The sequence below is a fragment of the Balaenoptera borealis genome (genome assembly GCF_965194805.1).
Source record: "Balaenoptera borealis genome assembly, chromosome: 7".
NCBI lineage: Eukaryota > Metazoa > Chordata > Mammalia > Artiodactyla > Balaenopteridae > Balaenoptera > Balaenoptera borealis.
The window spans coordinates 29,092,689-29,109,356 of record NC_138864.1 but is presented as its reverse complement, the minus strand read 5'-3'; the positions used below and the strand labels follow the sequence as shown (position 1 = coordinate 29,109,356).

At 34.7% G+C, this 16,668-nt stretch overlaps 1 protein-coding gene across 9 annotated transcripts in view; it reads left to right on the top strand.

The window, feature by feature from the left end:
- The window catches only part of CACNA2D1 (calcium voltage-gated channel auxiliary subunit alpha2delta 1), a 496,546-nt gene that overhangs the window by 342,553 nt on the left and 137,325 nt on the right, over window positions 1–16,668 (top strand). For all 9 annotated transcript variants that reach the window (XM_082399325.1, XM_082399323.1, XM_082399324.1 and 6 more), the window contains one exon: window positions 13,662–13,793. In XM_082399325.1, coding sequence (XP_082255451.1) covers window positions 13,662–13,793 — 132 coding nt within the window. The remainder of the gene's footprint in view (window positions 1–13,661; window positions 13,794–16,668) is intronic.

Sequence of the window (16,668 nt, the reverse complement as noted above, 5' to 3'; positions counted from 1 at the left end):
CCAACTTCAAATTCTTTTGGTAACATACAGTGGTACATGTGCATAGTTGTTTTCTCCTTTTTGATTTTCAAAAGTTATGTTAGCGTATAGTTACTACAACTTTAATCTATTTATGTAATGTTATATACTTAATAATCCCCCGTGTTAGGAGTCTATAAAGGAATATCACATTTACACATTTATTGTGTCTGCATCTATATTTGTGTGTTTGGTATAAATAGTGAGGTCTACATTTCAATGTAAAATAGTGCCACATAGTTTAATTCTGTTTTACTTCAAAAACTTATCTACAAACCCATGGTCTTGACTATGATTTATACATATCAAAAATCATAATTACAAGTTGTCTACATTTCAAAAATTAAAATTATGAGCTCGTCTTAGAAAATGACAATAAAGCATTTGTGAGAAAAAATGTAAAAAGGTTAAGGACATGAGTCTTGATCCAAAATAAAAACAGTAATTTGAAAAAAAAAAACACCTTTGTGTGAAGTATTCTGAAAATTCAAATATTTAGAATACCATTTCAAATCCCCATTTAATCCCCATTTTACTTTGCATAAATGTACAAATACATACATTTCATATATGTCTATCAGTCAAATATAGAACTCTTTCCAGTAAGCTGTTCATTGATCAAATTTCAGATAAAAATATGCTTCCATAGTCTATATTTTGATGTTGATAGCATAAATTTCAACTTATTCTGACCTAAGGGAAAAAAGAGAGTTGTTTAGAAATGGGCATAAACAATGTTCATGGGTTTCAGAGAAGTTTTCATTTTAATGAACATGTCTTTATGCTCCAAAAAACTGATAATACCCATGAAAGATTTATTAACTTTAATAAAAGATGCTAAATTCTAGACAAGAAGATGAGATTTTTTAAATGGTTTTTTAAAAAGAAAACTTTCTAGGAAATGATTAGTAAGATAGGTTCCAATAGTGGAAAAGATCACTAGGCATACCTTTGGAAGCAAGGGAATAAATGTGCACCTAGAGGAAATCTCAGACTATTACAAAGAAACATAAAATTCAGTCTTAATCTCATTATATTTGCACTTTCCAAAAGCATAAAAAGTTATTTGTCCTCACTAAAAAATAGTTATGTGAAGTTTTTGCAGTGTCTAGAAGAGCTATTATAACTAAATGCTTTTAAAAGAATTAATTGGATGTTATTGGTTAAATGTAGCATAAGCATGTATCATTTTTTTTAAAAAAACATCTTTTTTGGAGTGTAATTGCTTTAAAATGGTGTGTTAGTTTCTGCTTTCTAACAAAGTGAGTCAGCTATACATATACATATATCCCCATAACATGTATCATTTTAAATAGAGAATTGAATAGTATGATCTGGTGCCCATAGTGATTCACACACACACATACACACACATCCCTACATTCTTGCCTAAGAAGGTATTGCTACCTTGTTTAAGGGTAGGCAATTTTAAAAACGGAAAAAAAAAAAAAGTACAAAAATAGTTAAACAATAAAATGCACAGGCTTTTGGTTTTAAACAAAAATGTTGCAGATGTCACATTTAGGAATAGCAGATGAAAGGGCAAGAAATGGGGAGATTGATACTTTAGTAGAATAAATATAAAAGAATTTCACTAAGAAAAAAAAAGAAAAGGCTTTACTTCAAATTTATTTGGGAGGCCAGAGAAACACAAATGCAAAAGATTCTGGCTTCTATGCGTTTGATGTGAAACACAAAGTGACAAGAAAGTAAAGGCTTGTTTCAAAATCGTGAAAAAGATTAATGTCAAAGAAAACACATATTGCAAAGAATGGTAAAATTCATTTCAATAAACCATCCATGTTTATATTAGAGAATGGTAACTATGTGTTTAAAATTAAATTGAGATTATTACCTCTTAACATTGATGTTTTATGAAATAGAAGACTTAAAGTCTTTATGTTACCTTCTGATATTAAATTTTGTTGAAAGACCAATTGAAGTTTCATTTTTAGGAATAAATATCTAGATGTTTCTAAGTAATTAAATCTTGTCACTCTTGTACTTCTGATGAATGAGGGTGGTTGGCATTCGTGCTTTTAGAGCTACTGATGCAGGTTTAAATCATTTCCGAAAGTCAAAGGTGCAAGTGAATTGCAGAAGAGAGCCACACAATGATGGAAAGAAGTGCATGCTCGGCAATTTGAAGTGTCTTTTTAATACATATACGACTCCTGTGGTACAACTTTATGGTCTTATAAGACCATGTAATCGTCGAGCTTCAGTCTTGCGGGGCTCTGTGTAAGTGTAAAGGCACAATAGATTACCTCATCATTCTAACCGAGCAGAAGGGAAATTGCTTATTCTCCAAGTACACAGCAAGCATTAGTTAAAGTGCTCTACGTGCAAGAGTTTCAGGCATTGTATCCCTGGGTACTTGATTTAAGTCAGTAACTCTTTTAAAAAGGCAAAATTCAAAACAATGCATTAGAAGATAATGGGTTTTTATTGGTTCCAGTATCTTTTCATATTATCTCTTCTTGATGGACTGTGAGTCAGGCGTAGAGAAATTGAGTTTGTATTCAGTGCATTTATTTTAATGCAGTTGTGAAAATTTTATTCGAAAGGCACATTTTGCTGTTTTTGTTAAATGAAAACAGTAGGTACGTATTAAAGCATGCTATGCTGATTACTTCCCATGGGAAAAGGTGTTCTTCTTTGTGAGAGTTAGGTCCACATTATTTCCTTTTGGCAGTGTTTCTCAGAGAAGTAAAGCTGCTTCAGTACTTAAGGATCTGTGGAGCTTATTGATGTCAATACCGTGAACATCCTTCAAACAGTTTCGACTGTCACTGAAACAATGACTTCCAAATCCGATTCGTCCATATGGATTCATGGCTAAGCTGCAGATTCATTTCTCTAATTACCTTTTGGATAACCCTTTTCAATGGATTAAATGGCACAGACACCACTCATTATGACACTGATATCTTCAAATATGTCCCTCCTCCAATGTTCATATCTTTGTTAATAGTATCATCCAGGCCCAAGCCAGAAAACCAGGGCTCCTCTTTTCCCCTTCCCACCATCTGTCACTATGGTCTGTAGATTATTTCTCCCCAACATCTTTTTAATCTCCTTCCACTCCCCACGTCCAGCACTGCTTTTTTAGTTCAGACCATTGTCATTCCTCGCCAGCCTGACTGCACTAGTTTTCTATCTTGTCTTCCCCATTCACATCTGGCTTGTTTCCAATCTACTTTCAATATTTTTCCATCCTGGCTTCTGAGTGAAGCCTCAAGAGCAAGTATGATTATTTCATATTTTAGCTTATATGGCTTTCTGTAATTCTCAGAATAAAATTATTTTGTGTTTAGTACTGCTGGATCATCACAACAGTGTGTCTCTAATCTTATCTTGGCTGCTTTATTCCATATTCCTCTTTCATTCAACCATTTTGAAGAACATCGAGCTCCTGAAATGCCTTGTGCTTTTTTTTTTTTTTTTTTGCCTCTGTGTTCTGCACAGGGCATTCACTGAATTAGTCATCCAGCTCTCCTACCACTTCTCCACTCTCCTTTAAAATTGTCTGTACCACCTCCTCCAGGAAGTCTTTTTTGACCACCACTCCTTCCCCTGACCCTCAGAACATTTACTTAGCTTCTGATAGGCAGTAATGTTGTTAATAGGGTCTATGATACAAAAGCAAAATTGGATGTAAGATGCTTTGATTTATCTCTCTTTCTCCATTAGATTTAGAGCAAGTTGAGAAGAATGATCACAATTTTTTTTATCGCAATTTATATGAGTTTAACTCCAAGAGCCTAGTCAAGGGTTATTAATGTGCTTTGAATGATTGAATATAGTGCTGGAAATAGACCTTCCCCTCTCTAAAATTCCATCTTTTACAGTAAAGAGACCCAAACCACTTTTAATGTCGCAGTATTCCTTTTGTGCCATATGTTTCTGTTTGGATATTTTGGTGTGGCAGGAAAACTGTGTGAGATTCTATCCTTGAAATATCACACTAGATCCTACAGCCATTCTATTGATAAGGAGAGCAGTGGGAGAGGAGGTTGGAAGATGGGGTAGAAGCAATCATAAAAGACCAACTTTTATGGAGACTAACTGAAGACTTTTCATTAGGGAGGGCATTTGCCAAGTAGAATTCTGTGGCAGTAGTGGGAAGAATGGCTGAAAGTGAGCTGAAACTGGAGGGAAGGAGACTATTTAAAGGTTGTTGTGAGAGACCTAAGTGAGTTTGGCCTTGCAGTGAGAGAAGATAGACACAGAGGTAGAACCAACGTGACCTGGTCACTTACGATCTCTTATGATATTTCATCAGATCAAAAGCCTTTAAGCCATTTTTAAAAGCTTGTATGCAGAGTATTTGTTTTGACCAGGTATTGAATCCTTTATAATATTTTAAAGCTATGTCAGAATAACTTGAGCTTCTTCAAACAATTTGAGTGATACATTTAAACTTTTATGGGATATTAAGCTATGAATGAAAATTAAAAATACATGATTTATTAGAATAGAAAAAGAATTATTTCTTTATTAAGGTATTTGTTGAACTGGGCAGTAGCTAGGACTGTTAAATACAAATTTAACACGTCAATAACTGTAATAAGTACATTAAAACCTGAACAAATCATGCTCACTGTGTTGTAAGCATCCTGAAAACTGAAATAGTTGATGTATTTGTTTTTTCTTTTTATATGTAGATGTCTCTCTATCTGTAAAAATAATAAGTGATGAATGCTCTGCATGCACGTATGCTTATATGCATATGACAATTCTTTATTCATGTGCAAGTAGAGATGTAAGGATACTAACCTCATGTTGTCTTAGATATGGTGTTAGATTTCATCCATACCTTTATGGAACATGACTCTGTAAGTAACAACCTGTAGTTCAATTTCTTAGATTTATTTTGTGTTTAGTTTCACTCTGAAGCAGTGCATGGTGTTTAAACCAAGCGATTGTTCTTCTTGATTATAGCTATCTGCTATGTACTGTGTTTCAGTGCATCTGATCTTTCCATCTTAAAATCACCAGGCAACTCTTTGTTCTAAAACTAGTTGACACAAACCCTTAAGTACTAAGCAGTGTATGCCTCACTGACCGTATCACCCTTGCCCCCAGGAGCCTTGTTATCCTGCAGCCGTATCTCATTAGTCAGCTCCAGTACTTTTTGATCCTTCTTTATGAATTCAGCAGTCCAGATTTGTATGTAGACACTAAATTCCCTATGCAGTTAGGCAGTCTCAGAGCAAAGGCAAGAGATTTCCCATATCTAATTTGGTCTGTAATTCTCGGCCAGAGTTTCCTCTCCGCTTTAACAGAACTGTGTGTGCACCATTCTGTGTGTGTGCGTGCATGTGCCTGTGTTGTGTCTGGTATGTATATTAGGTCTTATATAATTTAATATCTTCTCCCAGAATTTTAGTGTGTCTATGCTGTATTCAGGGCCACAATCACCAGCGTGGTTTGATTTCAGGAGTGCTGAGAATATTCCATAGTAAGAATTATCTCTACTGAAATTATACAGTACATTAAATGCTATCATTAGAGAAATTTGTTTTTTCACTTTTGCCTTCTCTTGAAACAGTGTATCAATAAATGGTTTGGAAAGGTTAACATGCTATTTTCTTCATGCGATATATAATAAGAAAATTAAGTAGTGTTGTTGGACATTAACTTAGGACCGAGGTAAGAGCAAAGGTTCCTTGAGGAAAGAGAGGCTGCTAGATTTACATCACTCATCCTAGCATTTTAGCAGCGCAATCAGAACGGCTCCATTAAGATGTTTTAAAAAAAATATTCTAAATGCTGAGTACTAAGAGGTAAATAAGAAAATAATGATAATGACAAGGGCAGGTAGCAATTATTATGCAGTCACTAAGTGACAAAAGATGTTCTAAGTACCTGTAATCCTCAGCACAGATCTGTGAGGCAGACACTATTATTATCCCCATTGTGCAGGTGAGGAAAATTGAGGTTTAGAGAAAATAAAATGCTTTCCCAAGGTCAGATGGATACTTCTGGCACAAAGACACGCGGCCTTTCAGTGGGAGGGCAGTAAGTAAGAATAGTCTTTGCTTATACTACATATATGCATATACTGAATTCTTAAATGCCAATTATTTAAAGGAAAAAGAATCACCAGCATGATAATTAGGCATTTTAAAAAGCAAACAAACCTCATTTTGGAGTCCTTTATATTTGGGCTTAATTGCATATTTATTCTTATATGGCTTCCAACTTCATTTCTATGTTCTCATAGTTTCTGATTTTTTTTTATAATAACACTGTTGTAGATGTACTTTATTTTATTTTAAACTTTATACCATATTTTATTTATTTATTTATTTTTGGCTGTGTTGGGTCTTCGTTTCTGTGCCAGGGCTTTCTCCAGTTGCGGCGAGCGGGGGCCACTCTTCATCGCGGTGCGCAGGCCTCTCACTATCGTGGCCTCTCTTGTTGCGGAGCACAGGCTCCAGACGCGCAGGCTCAGTAATTGTGGCTCACGGGCCCAGTTGCTCCGCGGCATGTGGGATCTTCCCAGACCAGGGCTCGAACCCGTGTCCCCTGCATTGGCAGGCGGATTCTCAACCACTGCGCCACCAGGGAAGCCCTGATTTCTTTTTTAAACTCATGCATTTTATTTCCCTTTTTAAAGTTTAAATTTAAAAAATGTTTAGAGCATTTTTGGCTATTTTTCATTTGTTCAGAATTTAGTACGCTCTGTGTTTACTGAAGTATTGCTCTAATATATAGAAATAGATGTTTAACAATTTTTCTTTTAACAATTTTAATTACAAATAGTCACACTTATGATGAAAATGACATTGTGAAGTAGTATCAGTGGAAAAAATTGTATTGTCTTCCTCAGGTAATTACTGTAAAGTTCAGCCTTATATTTACAAATTATACAGTGTTATACTCTAGTTGCTGTATATAAAAGAAATGTGTTATTGTTCAAGTAAAAAAAATAACTGACAAAATAATATGCCAAGATGTAAAAAGAAACTGTTTTTCTATGTAAGGCATCTAAAAGAAATGTGCATCTTACAATTTTGTAATCCAGCTAAGGAAAGGACTATAATAACATCACGCTCCCTGATGTCCTTTTATTCATAAGCTTATTTGACATTCATGCTAACCCTATCTAACATCCTTAGCGTGTTTATGTTTACTTTTTTTAGACGAAAGGACAACAGAAGTACAACATTAAATGATTAGTTTTACGTAGCAGGTTGTGCCAGTGAGAGAGACTCTTGGCCATCAAAGTTACTAATCATTTACTTGTTTATCTGGTTTTGATAATACTAAGAAGAGAAAAACTTAAAATACTTGAAAGATAAACTTTTTATTGTGCCTCCTATTCTTATGACATTTCTTATGCATAAACCTTACACCCCTTCAAGAAAAATCTTACAAGTAATTGTCATTTTATTGAAAGTGACATTTAAAATTCTTCAATTAATAAATATGACATTGGGTCCTAGTGTCTTCTCTTCCCCTTGCATTATTCTTATTTTCTGTAATAATAAAGTGGTTTCTCCTGAGCTCCTTTTATGTGCTGGGAAACTAAAGACATAGGGAGTGAGACCAGATATCTCAGTAATACGGGCCTTAGAGAATTGACAAGGACAACGGCCTTTTAATATTTGTACCGAATTAACGGTAGGAATAAGGCTTATCTCCTCATCAGGGCCCACATGTGCCCTGGAGCCTTCTGTTATCCCGTCCTCAGTGGGAGGTGGATGCTGGTGCCAAAGTCATGATTAGAGAGATTAGATTCGGTCTTCCCATCTCCCTGTACTTTATTAATCTTTCATTTATACTGGGATTAGATGAGATTCCTTTAGCCAAATCCACTGAAAAGATTCGTTCATTTTAATATTTATGCACACTGTCTAGTCCTTAAAGTGGCTTCTTTTTGTCTGTGTGCTTAATTGGATCAGTGGGTTTCTTCTTATTAACATTTTTCTTTTTCAAGATTAAGGTTGATGAATAAAGTTAGTGACATCTGGCTCAGCTCACCAGCTAAATGCAACTCCTTTAATGATTACCTTATATACTATGGGATAAAATGAACATTTGCTATAAAGATAAAATTTAGTTTAGAATGGCATAGTGTTGAATCATTTAAAAAAAAAAAAAAAAGCAAAACTCTAATATTCTATGAATGTCCTAAAGCAGGAGGTGGGGAGGGATGACATTTAATGGCACTAAAAAAGTAGCTTTGAAGTCCTTACTTACTTGCTCAGGTATGAGAGGTACGTGTTAGAATTTCTGGGACTAAAATGAAAATTTGCTCCACCCAAAGGGTGTCAGAGTGTAGCCTGAAATATTGACATAATTTAATATGAAACAATAATATTTTTAAAATGTATCAACTTTCGGTTTGAAGAAGTTTTGTTGTGGCTTTTTGTTGACAGTATTCGTTGGGAATATTGCTTTTTACAAAGCAGATTAATTGTCTTGTGTTTATAGCTGTACTTGAGCAAAGTTTCTAAACCTGGGCACTATTGACATTTGGAACTGGGTGATTCTTTGTTGTGGCGATTGTCCTGTTCATTGTAGGATATTTAGAGCATCTCGGGCCTCTGCCTGCCAGATGCCAGTGGGCTCCCACCAGTCTTGATAATCAAAAATGTCTCTAGACGTTGCTGAATGTCCCCTGGGAAGGAATATCTCTCTCAGTTGAGAAACACTGTGTTACAAAGGCATAGGTGATTTTTACTTTTTTCAGATTTAAAATTCTAAATCAGAGCTACACATAAAATGAAAGCTTAGAAATAATAAATAGTTCATAAACAGTAAGAATCTTGGAATCTGACTTATTTGGGTGCTCTCTCTACAGCTCTCACTGTATGATTTTTGACAAATTACATGCCCTTTTATTTTTATCATCTAAAAATAAGTTTTGTTTTTGTCATCTAAAAAAAGATAATATGAGTATCTCACTCAAAGTGTCATATTTAGTTAAATGAGATAATGCATAGAAAATGGTTAACGCACCTGCTGGCACACAGTAAGTTCTTAAAAAATTCCTGACTTTATTTGTTATCAGTGGCAATAGTTTAGCTAGTTTTATCTTAATGAAAGGCTATGATAATAGAATGGTATTATTAAATGGAAATAGCGTAGTAAACATTCGGATAATTCTCTTGTTTTAATTATTTAATTGTATCATATTTACTATTAAAAATAATTGTTAGTATCCAGTCCCTTTACATAGCTTTAAGATTTACAGAGCTTATCAAAGACCTGTCAAAGCTACTTTATGCTGTGTAAAATGTATTTTTGATGCAGACTTGTCAAAGTTATTTTATATTTTAAGTAAATCATAAAAAATATGTTTCTCTTCTTTTTTCTAGCATATTTCCACTGCATTTCAAAGCTGTAGCTGACGTTATAAATAACCTTACGGTTTTTCAAATAGTTATATAGTGCCTTCAATGCATGGTGAGGCCCAGAACTCTGAATAAGTCAACAAAATGTACTCAAACTTAAAAGGGAGCAATAGTGCAACACTTCATGGCTGAAATTTACAGGAGAAAATTGGATTCCGAACTTGTCAGCAATTCTGTATTCATGTCATAAACGAGATACAGATATGTCACGTATTTTAGAAGAATTAGCAGCAAATGTAAGGTGCTTCTTTTGTGCTGTTACAAATTAGATTTTTCTTTCTTCCCTTGAGAAGCCAGATTGAACAAAAGAATCCTCCAAAAGAGAGAATTGCTGAACATCAAGGCCCTGTTTCTGAAAACTAAGTAGAAGAATAGAGACGTATGCTTGGTGTTCTGAATCAATTATCAGTGAAATGCTGTTATACCATTCAGAATAGAGGCCCCAAAGTCAAGGTTTGCTTTCCCAGCAGTCACTGCTTTTAATAAGCTTAGCCTTGGATATCTATGAAAGACTTATTTTCACAAACTCTAATTTTCAAGCAAAGATAAAAATCTTCATTTCTTAAAAGTTGACAGAAGATGAGGACTAATTTTACTCTTAAAGAAGCCATAAGACACTTAGCTAAGTTCATTAGTAATTGGCAGTAGGTTCAAGGCTAGATCACGATTGACCAGTTTGTCTTACACAGTGAAAAAAGTAGAAGCCACTCATGAATTTCTGTGTACCCTCATGTACTCCATTCAAGCAAGACATTAGAAGTTTGAATGTGTGAATGTAAAACATTACTATTTTAGGAGGTAGAGAAGGAGGACATGGTATATTAAATAATGCAATACGTATCCAGTATATAATTGAGAAAATTAAATACGATATAATTTTAAATACTGCCTAACGATTTATGGAAAACCAGTCGGAACTATTACCCATATTCTTGAGTATATCTGTCCAAATAAAAGGTAAAGTTTTATTTGTGGCCAAGAACTAGTTCAAGTCCTTTTAAAAAGATCACTTATTCTGGAATTATTTTAAGAAATATTATTCGGCTACTAGTTTATACCAATGTTTCTGCAATTAAATAAAATCCTTCAAATTTTTATTTCTTGCTCTAGACATTTATATAAAGACTGTGCCTTACAGAAAAATAATTGCATTTTAAAAGTTTTAGCATGGGCAGTATTCTGCATTAGTTTTATTATGCCACCATCTGCAAATGACCCAGTTATTTCATTATTGTTTTTCCTGAGTTATGCTAATGAAGTAGAAATGGGGAAATGTTGGGCACCTTAGTAATCCTGGATTAGGTATTTAATTTTTCGAAGGTTAAGAAGATAGAAATCTGCTTATTATAGGATACCTAAGTAATATATGTTTATTAGTCAAATGTAGTTCATAATATGGATCCAGAAAGTATAGCCAAATCACCAAGAACGATCTAAAATGGTATTCATACTTGTTTATTTGCTTTGATGTTTTACATGTTTTCTTTTACATTTTTAGCTGCTTTCAATATAATTTAAGAAAAAGAATTTCCTACTGCAGCAATTTATTTTACCTTCTAGTTTTGGTGTTTTACCATGTTTTTATACATAGTATAAATCCCTTGAAGTAGAATTGTTGGATTAAAGACGGTGCATTTTGATAGACAACTACAGCCAAACTCTCCTCTAAAGAGGTAGCACTAATTTTGTACTTGCGTGGCAGATCCTTTGAATTTTGATTTCTTGCTCTGGACATTCCAGTAAAAATTGTGGCTATTAGAATAACGACTGCACTCAAGAGTCTCTATAAATACACAATGACAAATGGAAGTATCTGTACCCTCGTTCCTTGCTTCACACTGTCATCAAGTTTATAAACCTTGCTCATATGATACATATACAATACCATTTCTTTCATTCTGAGTAAATCATTCAAGTGTCTATTCTGAAAATATTTATGCACCTTGCTCATTTGCATATGAAAAAATTTTGAGAAAAACATTTTGCAATGTCTTATCTGAAAAAGAATTTTCAAATATATAAACTACAATTTTAAAATGTATCACCATGATGGTAAGAACATTCCAGAGCTTGACTTGTTCCCCTGAGTACATAAAAGTACAATTCACAATCACTGTATCAGAACCTAATACTTAGTAATTGTTATCAAATAAAATGAGAAAAAAATTAGCAGCCCTGTAAACAAATAAAACTTTATTAAAAATAATTAGATATCAGTTGTTGCTTAATGTGAATTAAAGAGCCAAGGAAATTGAAGAGATAGACTTCATTAATCCCCAATCTATTCTAACTATCTGGAACATAAATAAACATGATTATTTTGCTGAGTAGAATATTACTCTAAAATTCATGAATGTTTAAAAAAAGGTAGGATGTCCCTCTTTTTCTGTGCTGTTTTGTATAGTACCATAAATATTCATGAATAGTGAGTATCAGTTCAGGTTATCTATGTGAATATAAATTTTCACATAACTGGCCACTCAGTGTTCATTGGATCATGCTTTTGAATATGAATTCACTAGTATCTCAGATGCACTATGGATCTGACCCAGCTCATGAATATTCACACACACAACTGATCTTTTTGAAGGTAATCACATCCATAAAGATGGAAATCTCTATAGTTTTCAGTAATGAGAAATGCATGAAGATGTTGGTCCCAGAACAATTTCACAGTATACTTGCTTTTCATTTTTTGGTAAATGATAAACTTTAAAATATAAATACATATTCTGTGGCTCTTTCTTGATAGAAGCTCTTTTTTCCTTTTCCCTTTAAAAGATCTTGTGTGTGATCTAACCATGATCACATTTGTTTCTTTTACTTGCTGTGGTCACAGAAAAGAATGGAAAGAGTTAAGCAGTATCTCCAGTCCTTATCCCAAGCTCACGTCCGCTATTTAGGCTTGGTCATAGATTCTCAAATGCAGAGTGTCCCAATCTGCTAATCTGCTTGTGGGCATGGTGCATATTTTACATATAAAGACCCCTCCAAAAAAGATGAGATTATCTTATGTCATCTTTTTTGCATAAAGGGAAAATAATATCCTAAGCCAATTAGAATTTTCATATGTTAGACATAGGATGCTGTGATCATGGAGACCCATAATTATAAATTATATATTATTTTAGCCCATGTTATATCCCACATTATCATTGTTTCTTTTTCATTATAATGACTGGCATATGTTTGTGATACCTATCCCAGATCAGTCAGTCGCTATAAGTAGGTATCAAAATCAATGACCTGTCCCTTATTATCACCATGCTCTAGTTATTAGTTGAACTAACCAGAAAAAAGAAAATTATTGTTCATAAAGGTAATGATAAAGTATCAGCCACCTCTTACTTCTAACACTGATATTGTCAAGCCTCTGAATGAGTTTTTCTTTATCAACATGTACGCATTTTTGGTTGTTACATAAGCACAGTTAATAAAGTATGCTCAGTAACAAACATCTATTTGTTTTGGGTTTTGTTTTTTTTTTTTTTAATTCAGGTAACAGACCAAACTATGTTAGTGTATCACAGAGAATCATCAATATTGAGCTATTCTGAATTCTCCTCTGCTCAAGCCCCTTCATGAATATGCATATACCACCGAAGCCCCTTCGTGAATATGCATGCACCCTTAGCTTAAAACTTCCCCAGTTTTGCTGTTTGGGGAGACAGTGCTTTGGGGAAAATCCCTGGTGTTCTCCTTACTTGCTGCAAGTAATAAATCCTTCCTTCTCCCCCACCCCCCCAAAAAAAAAATACTGAGGGCGGTCGTGGTCACGCTGTGTCATGAGGTGTCGTGAGGTGCCTTGTAAGCACTTCAGAACTGCCTCAGTGCAAGGGATACTTGCAGCAGCAGAGTTCTGATACTGCCTGTTTTATGCATCACCGTTGTTCTCAGCAGAAAGTAATTTGGCCCCCCAGGGGTTATGTGACGATGTCTAGAGACAGTTTTGCTCGTCACACCGGGGTGGAGGGGAGGATGTTACTGGCCTCTAGCGAGTAGAGGCCAGAGATGCTTCTAAACATCTACAAAGCACAGAACACCTCCCGCTACAAAAATTAACCCAGCCCTAAAATGTCGATAGAGCCACCATCATATAAACATGTGTTTGAAGAAATGATTCCGTGTCTAAACTTTTGATTACCACCAGATTAGAGCGCTTTTGTAGGTAAAGCAATGAAAATGTGTAACAGTATTTTGCAAGTAAAGTGAAGACAGGTTCAATTATTAATTCCAAATTTGAATTAATTGTTTTTTCTTATTTTTTTTGGGTAGCAACAATTGTGTTAAATGAACTCAACTGGACGAGTGCCTTAGATGAAGTTTTCAAGAAAAATCGGGAGGAAGACCCTTCATTGTTGTGGCAGGTGTTTGGCAGTGCCACAGGCCTGGCACGATATTATCCGGGTAAGTGCTTAGTGATCAGGAGGTACCAAATAAAACTGTAAGTACCAGACTTCGTTCTTCTTGAACACTCTGTTACTTTCTCTTACTTGGTAAAATGGTTATCACACTACTTTTAAAAGGAAAGAGTATTCCTCCTTCCTTGGCTCTGTATCTACCAAAATTATTTTAAACCAAAACACCTGAGAAGCAGCTGGCCCATGGAATCAGGTGGGCTGCAGTGAGACCGTGGGCAGGTATCTATGGACCGGGAACAGGAGGTTATCATGAATCCTAAAACAATTCTAAGGGTACAACTGCATATCATGGACCATGAGTCACATTAGAGAACTGAATAGAATTTTTAGAAACTAATTAAAATATTTCTTTCCAGATTTCAAGTCTTTGCTTTTATGTGAAAGGTACTGATGCTTTTCTTTAATCAGTGAACGTGGATTTGTTAAAATGAGATGAATATATTTTACAAATTAACATGAATAAACCCTTTTGTAATGTCCTTTATTCTTATAAAAAAAGGATAAGGAGAAGTAAGTTTATAATGAAAATGAAAGATTAATCAGTAGTAGATCCTGAGAACCTATTGAAAACACTTTAAGTGAAATGTCTGTTGGTATTTTTAACTTCTCCACCTTTCAGAACAAGCTGACAAGCACAAATGCATTTACTTTCTCAAAGCGTGACCTGAGTTATGGGATACATGCTAGGTAATTTGGCTTTAAACAGCTACAATATATATGAGAATTTTTTTTTTAGACTTGTGTTTTCTAAACATTTAAAAAATAGGGTTATTAACAATAAAAGATCACAACAGTGAAAAGGGGGTGAAATAGAAATTAGATAATATCTATCTTTGTATGGCAATAGCAGTGAATAAAAGTATATGGGCATTATCAGACTAAATAGCACTCAAATTAGGTAAAGATATATAACTTCTTGCAACAAGTGCCAGATGGTAAGATCATTGACAGTTATTTTTTTGCAGAAATCCAGTGGTATACAAAAGGCCTACTCTGTGTTTCAATGTTGAAAAAAATCATGAGTTAGCAAAATATTAATGTTAATATCTGCTGTTGTTATAATAGTGGAATTTTCTACTTACAGAAATATTGTTCAGTACAATACAACACTTCTAAAATACCCTTATGTTATTAATATGTTAAATACCATATAGCAGGAGTTTGAAAATTTTCGTATGTAATATAAAGAAAAAAAGCATTATTACTCATGTGCATAGTAAACCTAATATAATAAACTTTAAAGTTATAGCAGGTCTTTTAAAATTTTATTTTATTTTATTATTTTAATTAATTTATTTTTATTTTTGGCTGTGTTGGGTCTTTGTTGCTGTGTGCGGGCTTTCTCTAGTTGCGGTGAGTGGGCTTCTCATTGCAGTGGCTTCTCTTGTTGCGGAGCACGGGCTCTAGGCACTTGGGCTTCAGTTGTTGAAGCACACGGGCTCAGTAGTTGTGGCTTGCGGGCTCTAGAGCACAGGCTCAGTATTTGTGGTGCACGGGCTTAGTTGCTCCGCGGCATGTGGGATCTTCCCCGACCAAGGCTCGAATCTGTGTTCCCTGCATTGGCAGGCAGATTCTTAACCACTGCACCACCAGGGAAGTCCCTATAGCAGGTCTTATAAGACATTTATAAGTACAATTAAAAAAAATAAATACACAAGTGATAACAATAATACACGAATATAATTATTTATATTTATCAATAACTTATTGCATTATGTGGCTTTTAAGTCTTTTAAAATATATTACCTCAATACAAAATTCCATATATATGCAGTTGAAGGAAGGAGAAAAAATAAGTAAGAGAAAATTAGGATAATGAGGAGAAACCAAGAGCCCAGTACTAGAGGGAAATTGATGATGCCATGAATAAAAGAAAGACACATAAGGATTATGAGAGAGAAATAGGAATGGGAGTGGGAGGGAAGATTGTATAAGAAAGGGGAGAGAGAACATTGGGGTCAAGAGGCGGAAGGAAAGATAGATCATATTTTGCACACTTTTCAAAGATGGCTCTTTTTACAAATAGCAGTCAATTTTTAAACATACCAATAAATCATCTTTTATGTTTTTTCTTTTAAATGCTAATTGAGGGATTATGGCTTTAATTTTTTTTAAACCCTAATCATATATTTCCTAATATGTTGACCTTTGTCCACTTTCACCTTGGGAAAGACCTTTAAAGGTTTAATTTAGCTGAATCCATGTGGTCCCCCCAGGACATTAGCTGTGGAAGCAACCCTGGGCTCTTCTGTAATGTCTTGTTTTTCAGCAAGTGTTTGACAGACAATCTGACTCACCAAATGAGCTCTGAGCCCCTGTAATGGCTCTCTTGACTGCTATGGAACACAGTCAATGAAGTTTCAGTTTTAGTCAGTCTGTTGCTGAGTTGCTCTCTTTATTTTATTTTTAAATTATTTTTTGACATACAAAAAGCTGTACGTAGTTAATGTATACAACTTGATGAGTTTGGAGATAAGTATACACTGGTGATACCACCACCACGATCAATGCCATAAAGCCTATCTTCCATCTGTAAAAGTTTCCTCCCATCCTCTTATTTATTATTATATGTTTTGTGACGAGAACACTGAACATAAGACCTACCCTGTGCAGGGAGATGGGCAGCCAGCACGGCTGTTCTCTCGTTCTCTGTCCATCCCCTGCTCAACTAGTTCCTGCTTCACCTACACCCTACTCACCTGACTGACCTTCCCTCTTAATAACAGAGCCTAATCAGTAAATGCCTACTTACTTGCCACCAGCCCCAACTTATGATTATTCTGAGCTTTAGATCAGAACATCGCCACCTGATAGATTACGAAAGGGGCAGTGAGGGGCATGCTTCTCTGCTGGTTTCCCTG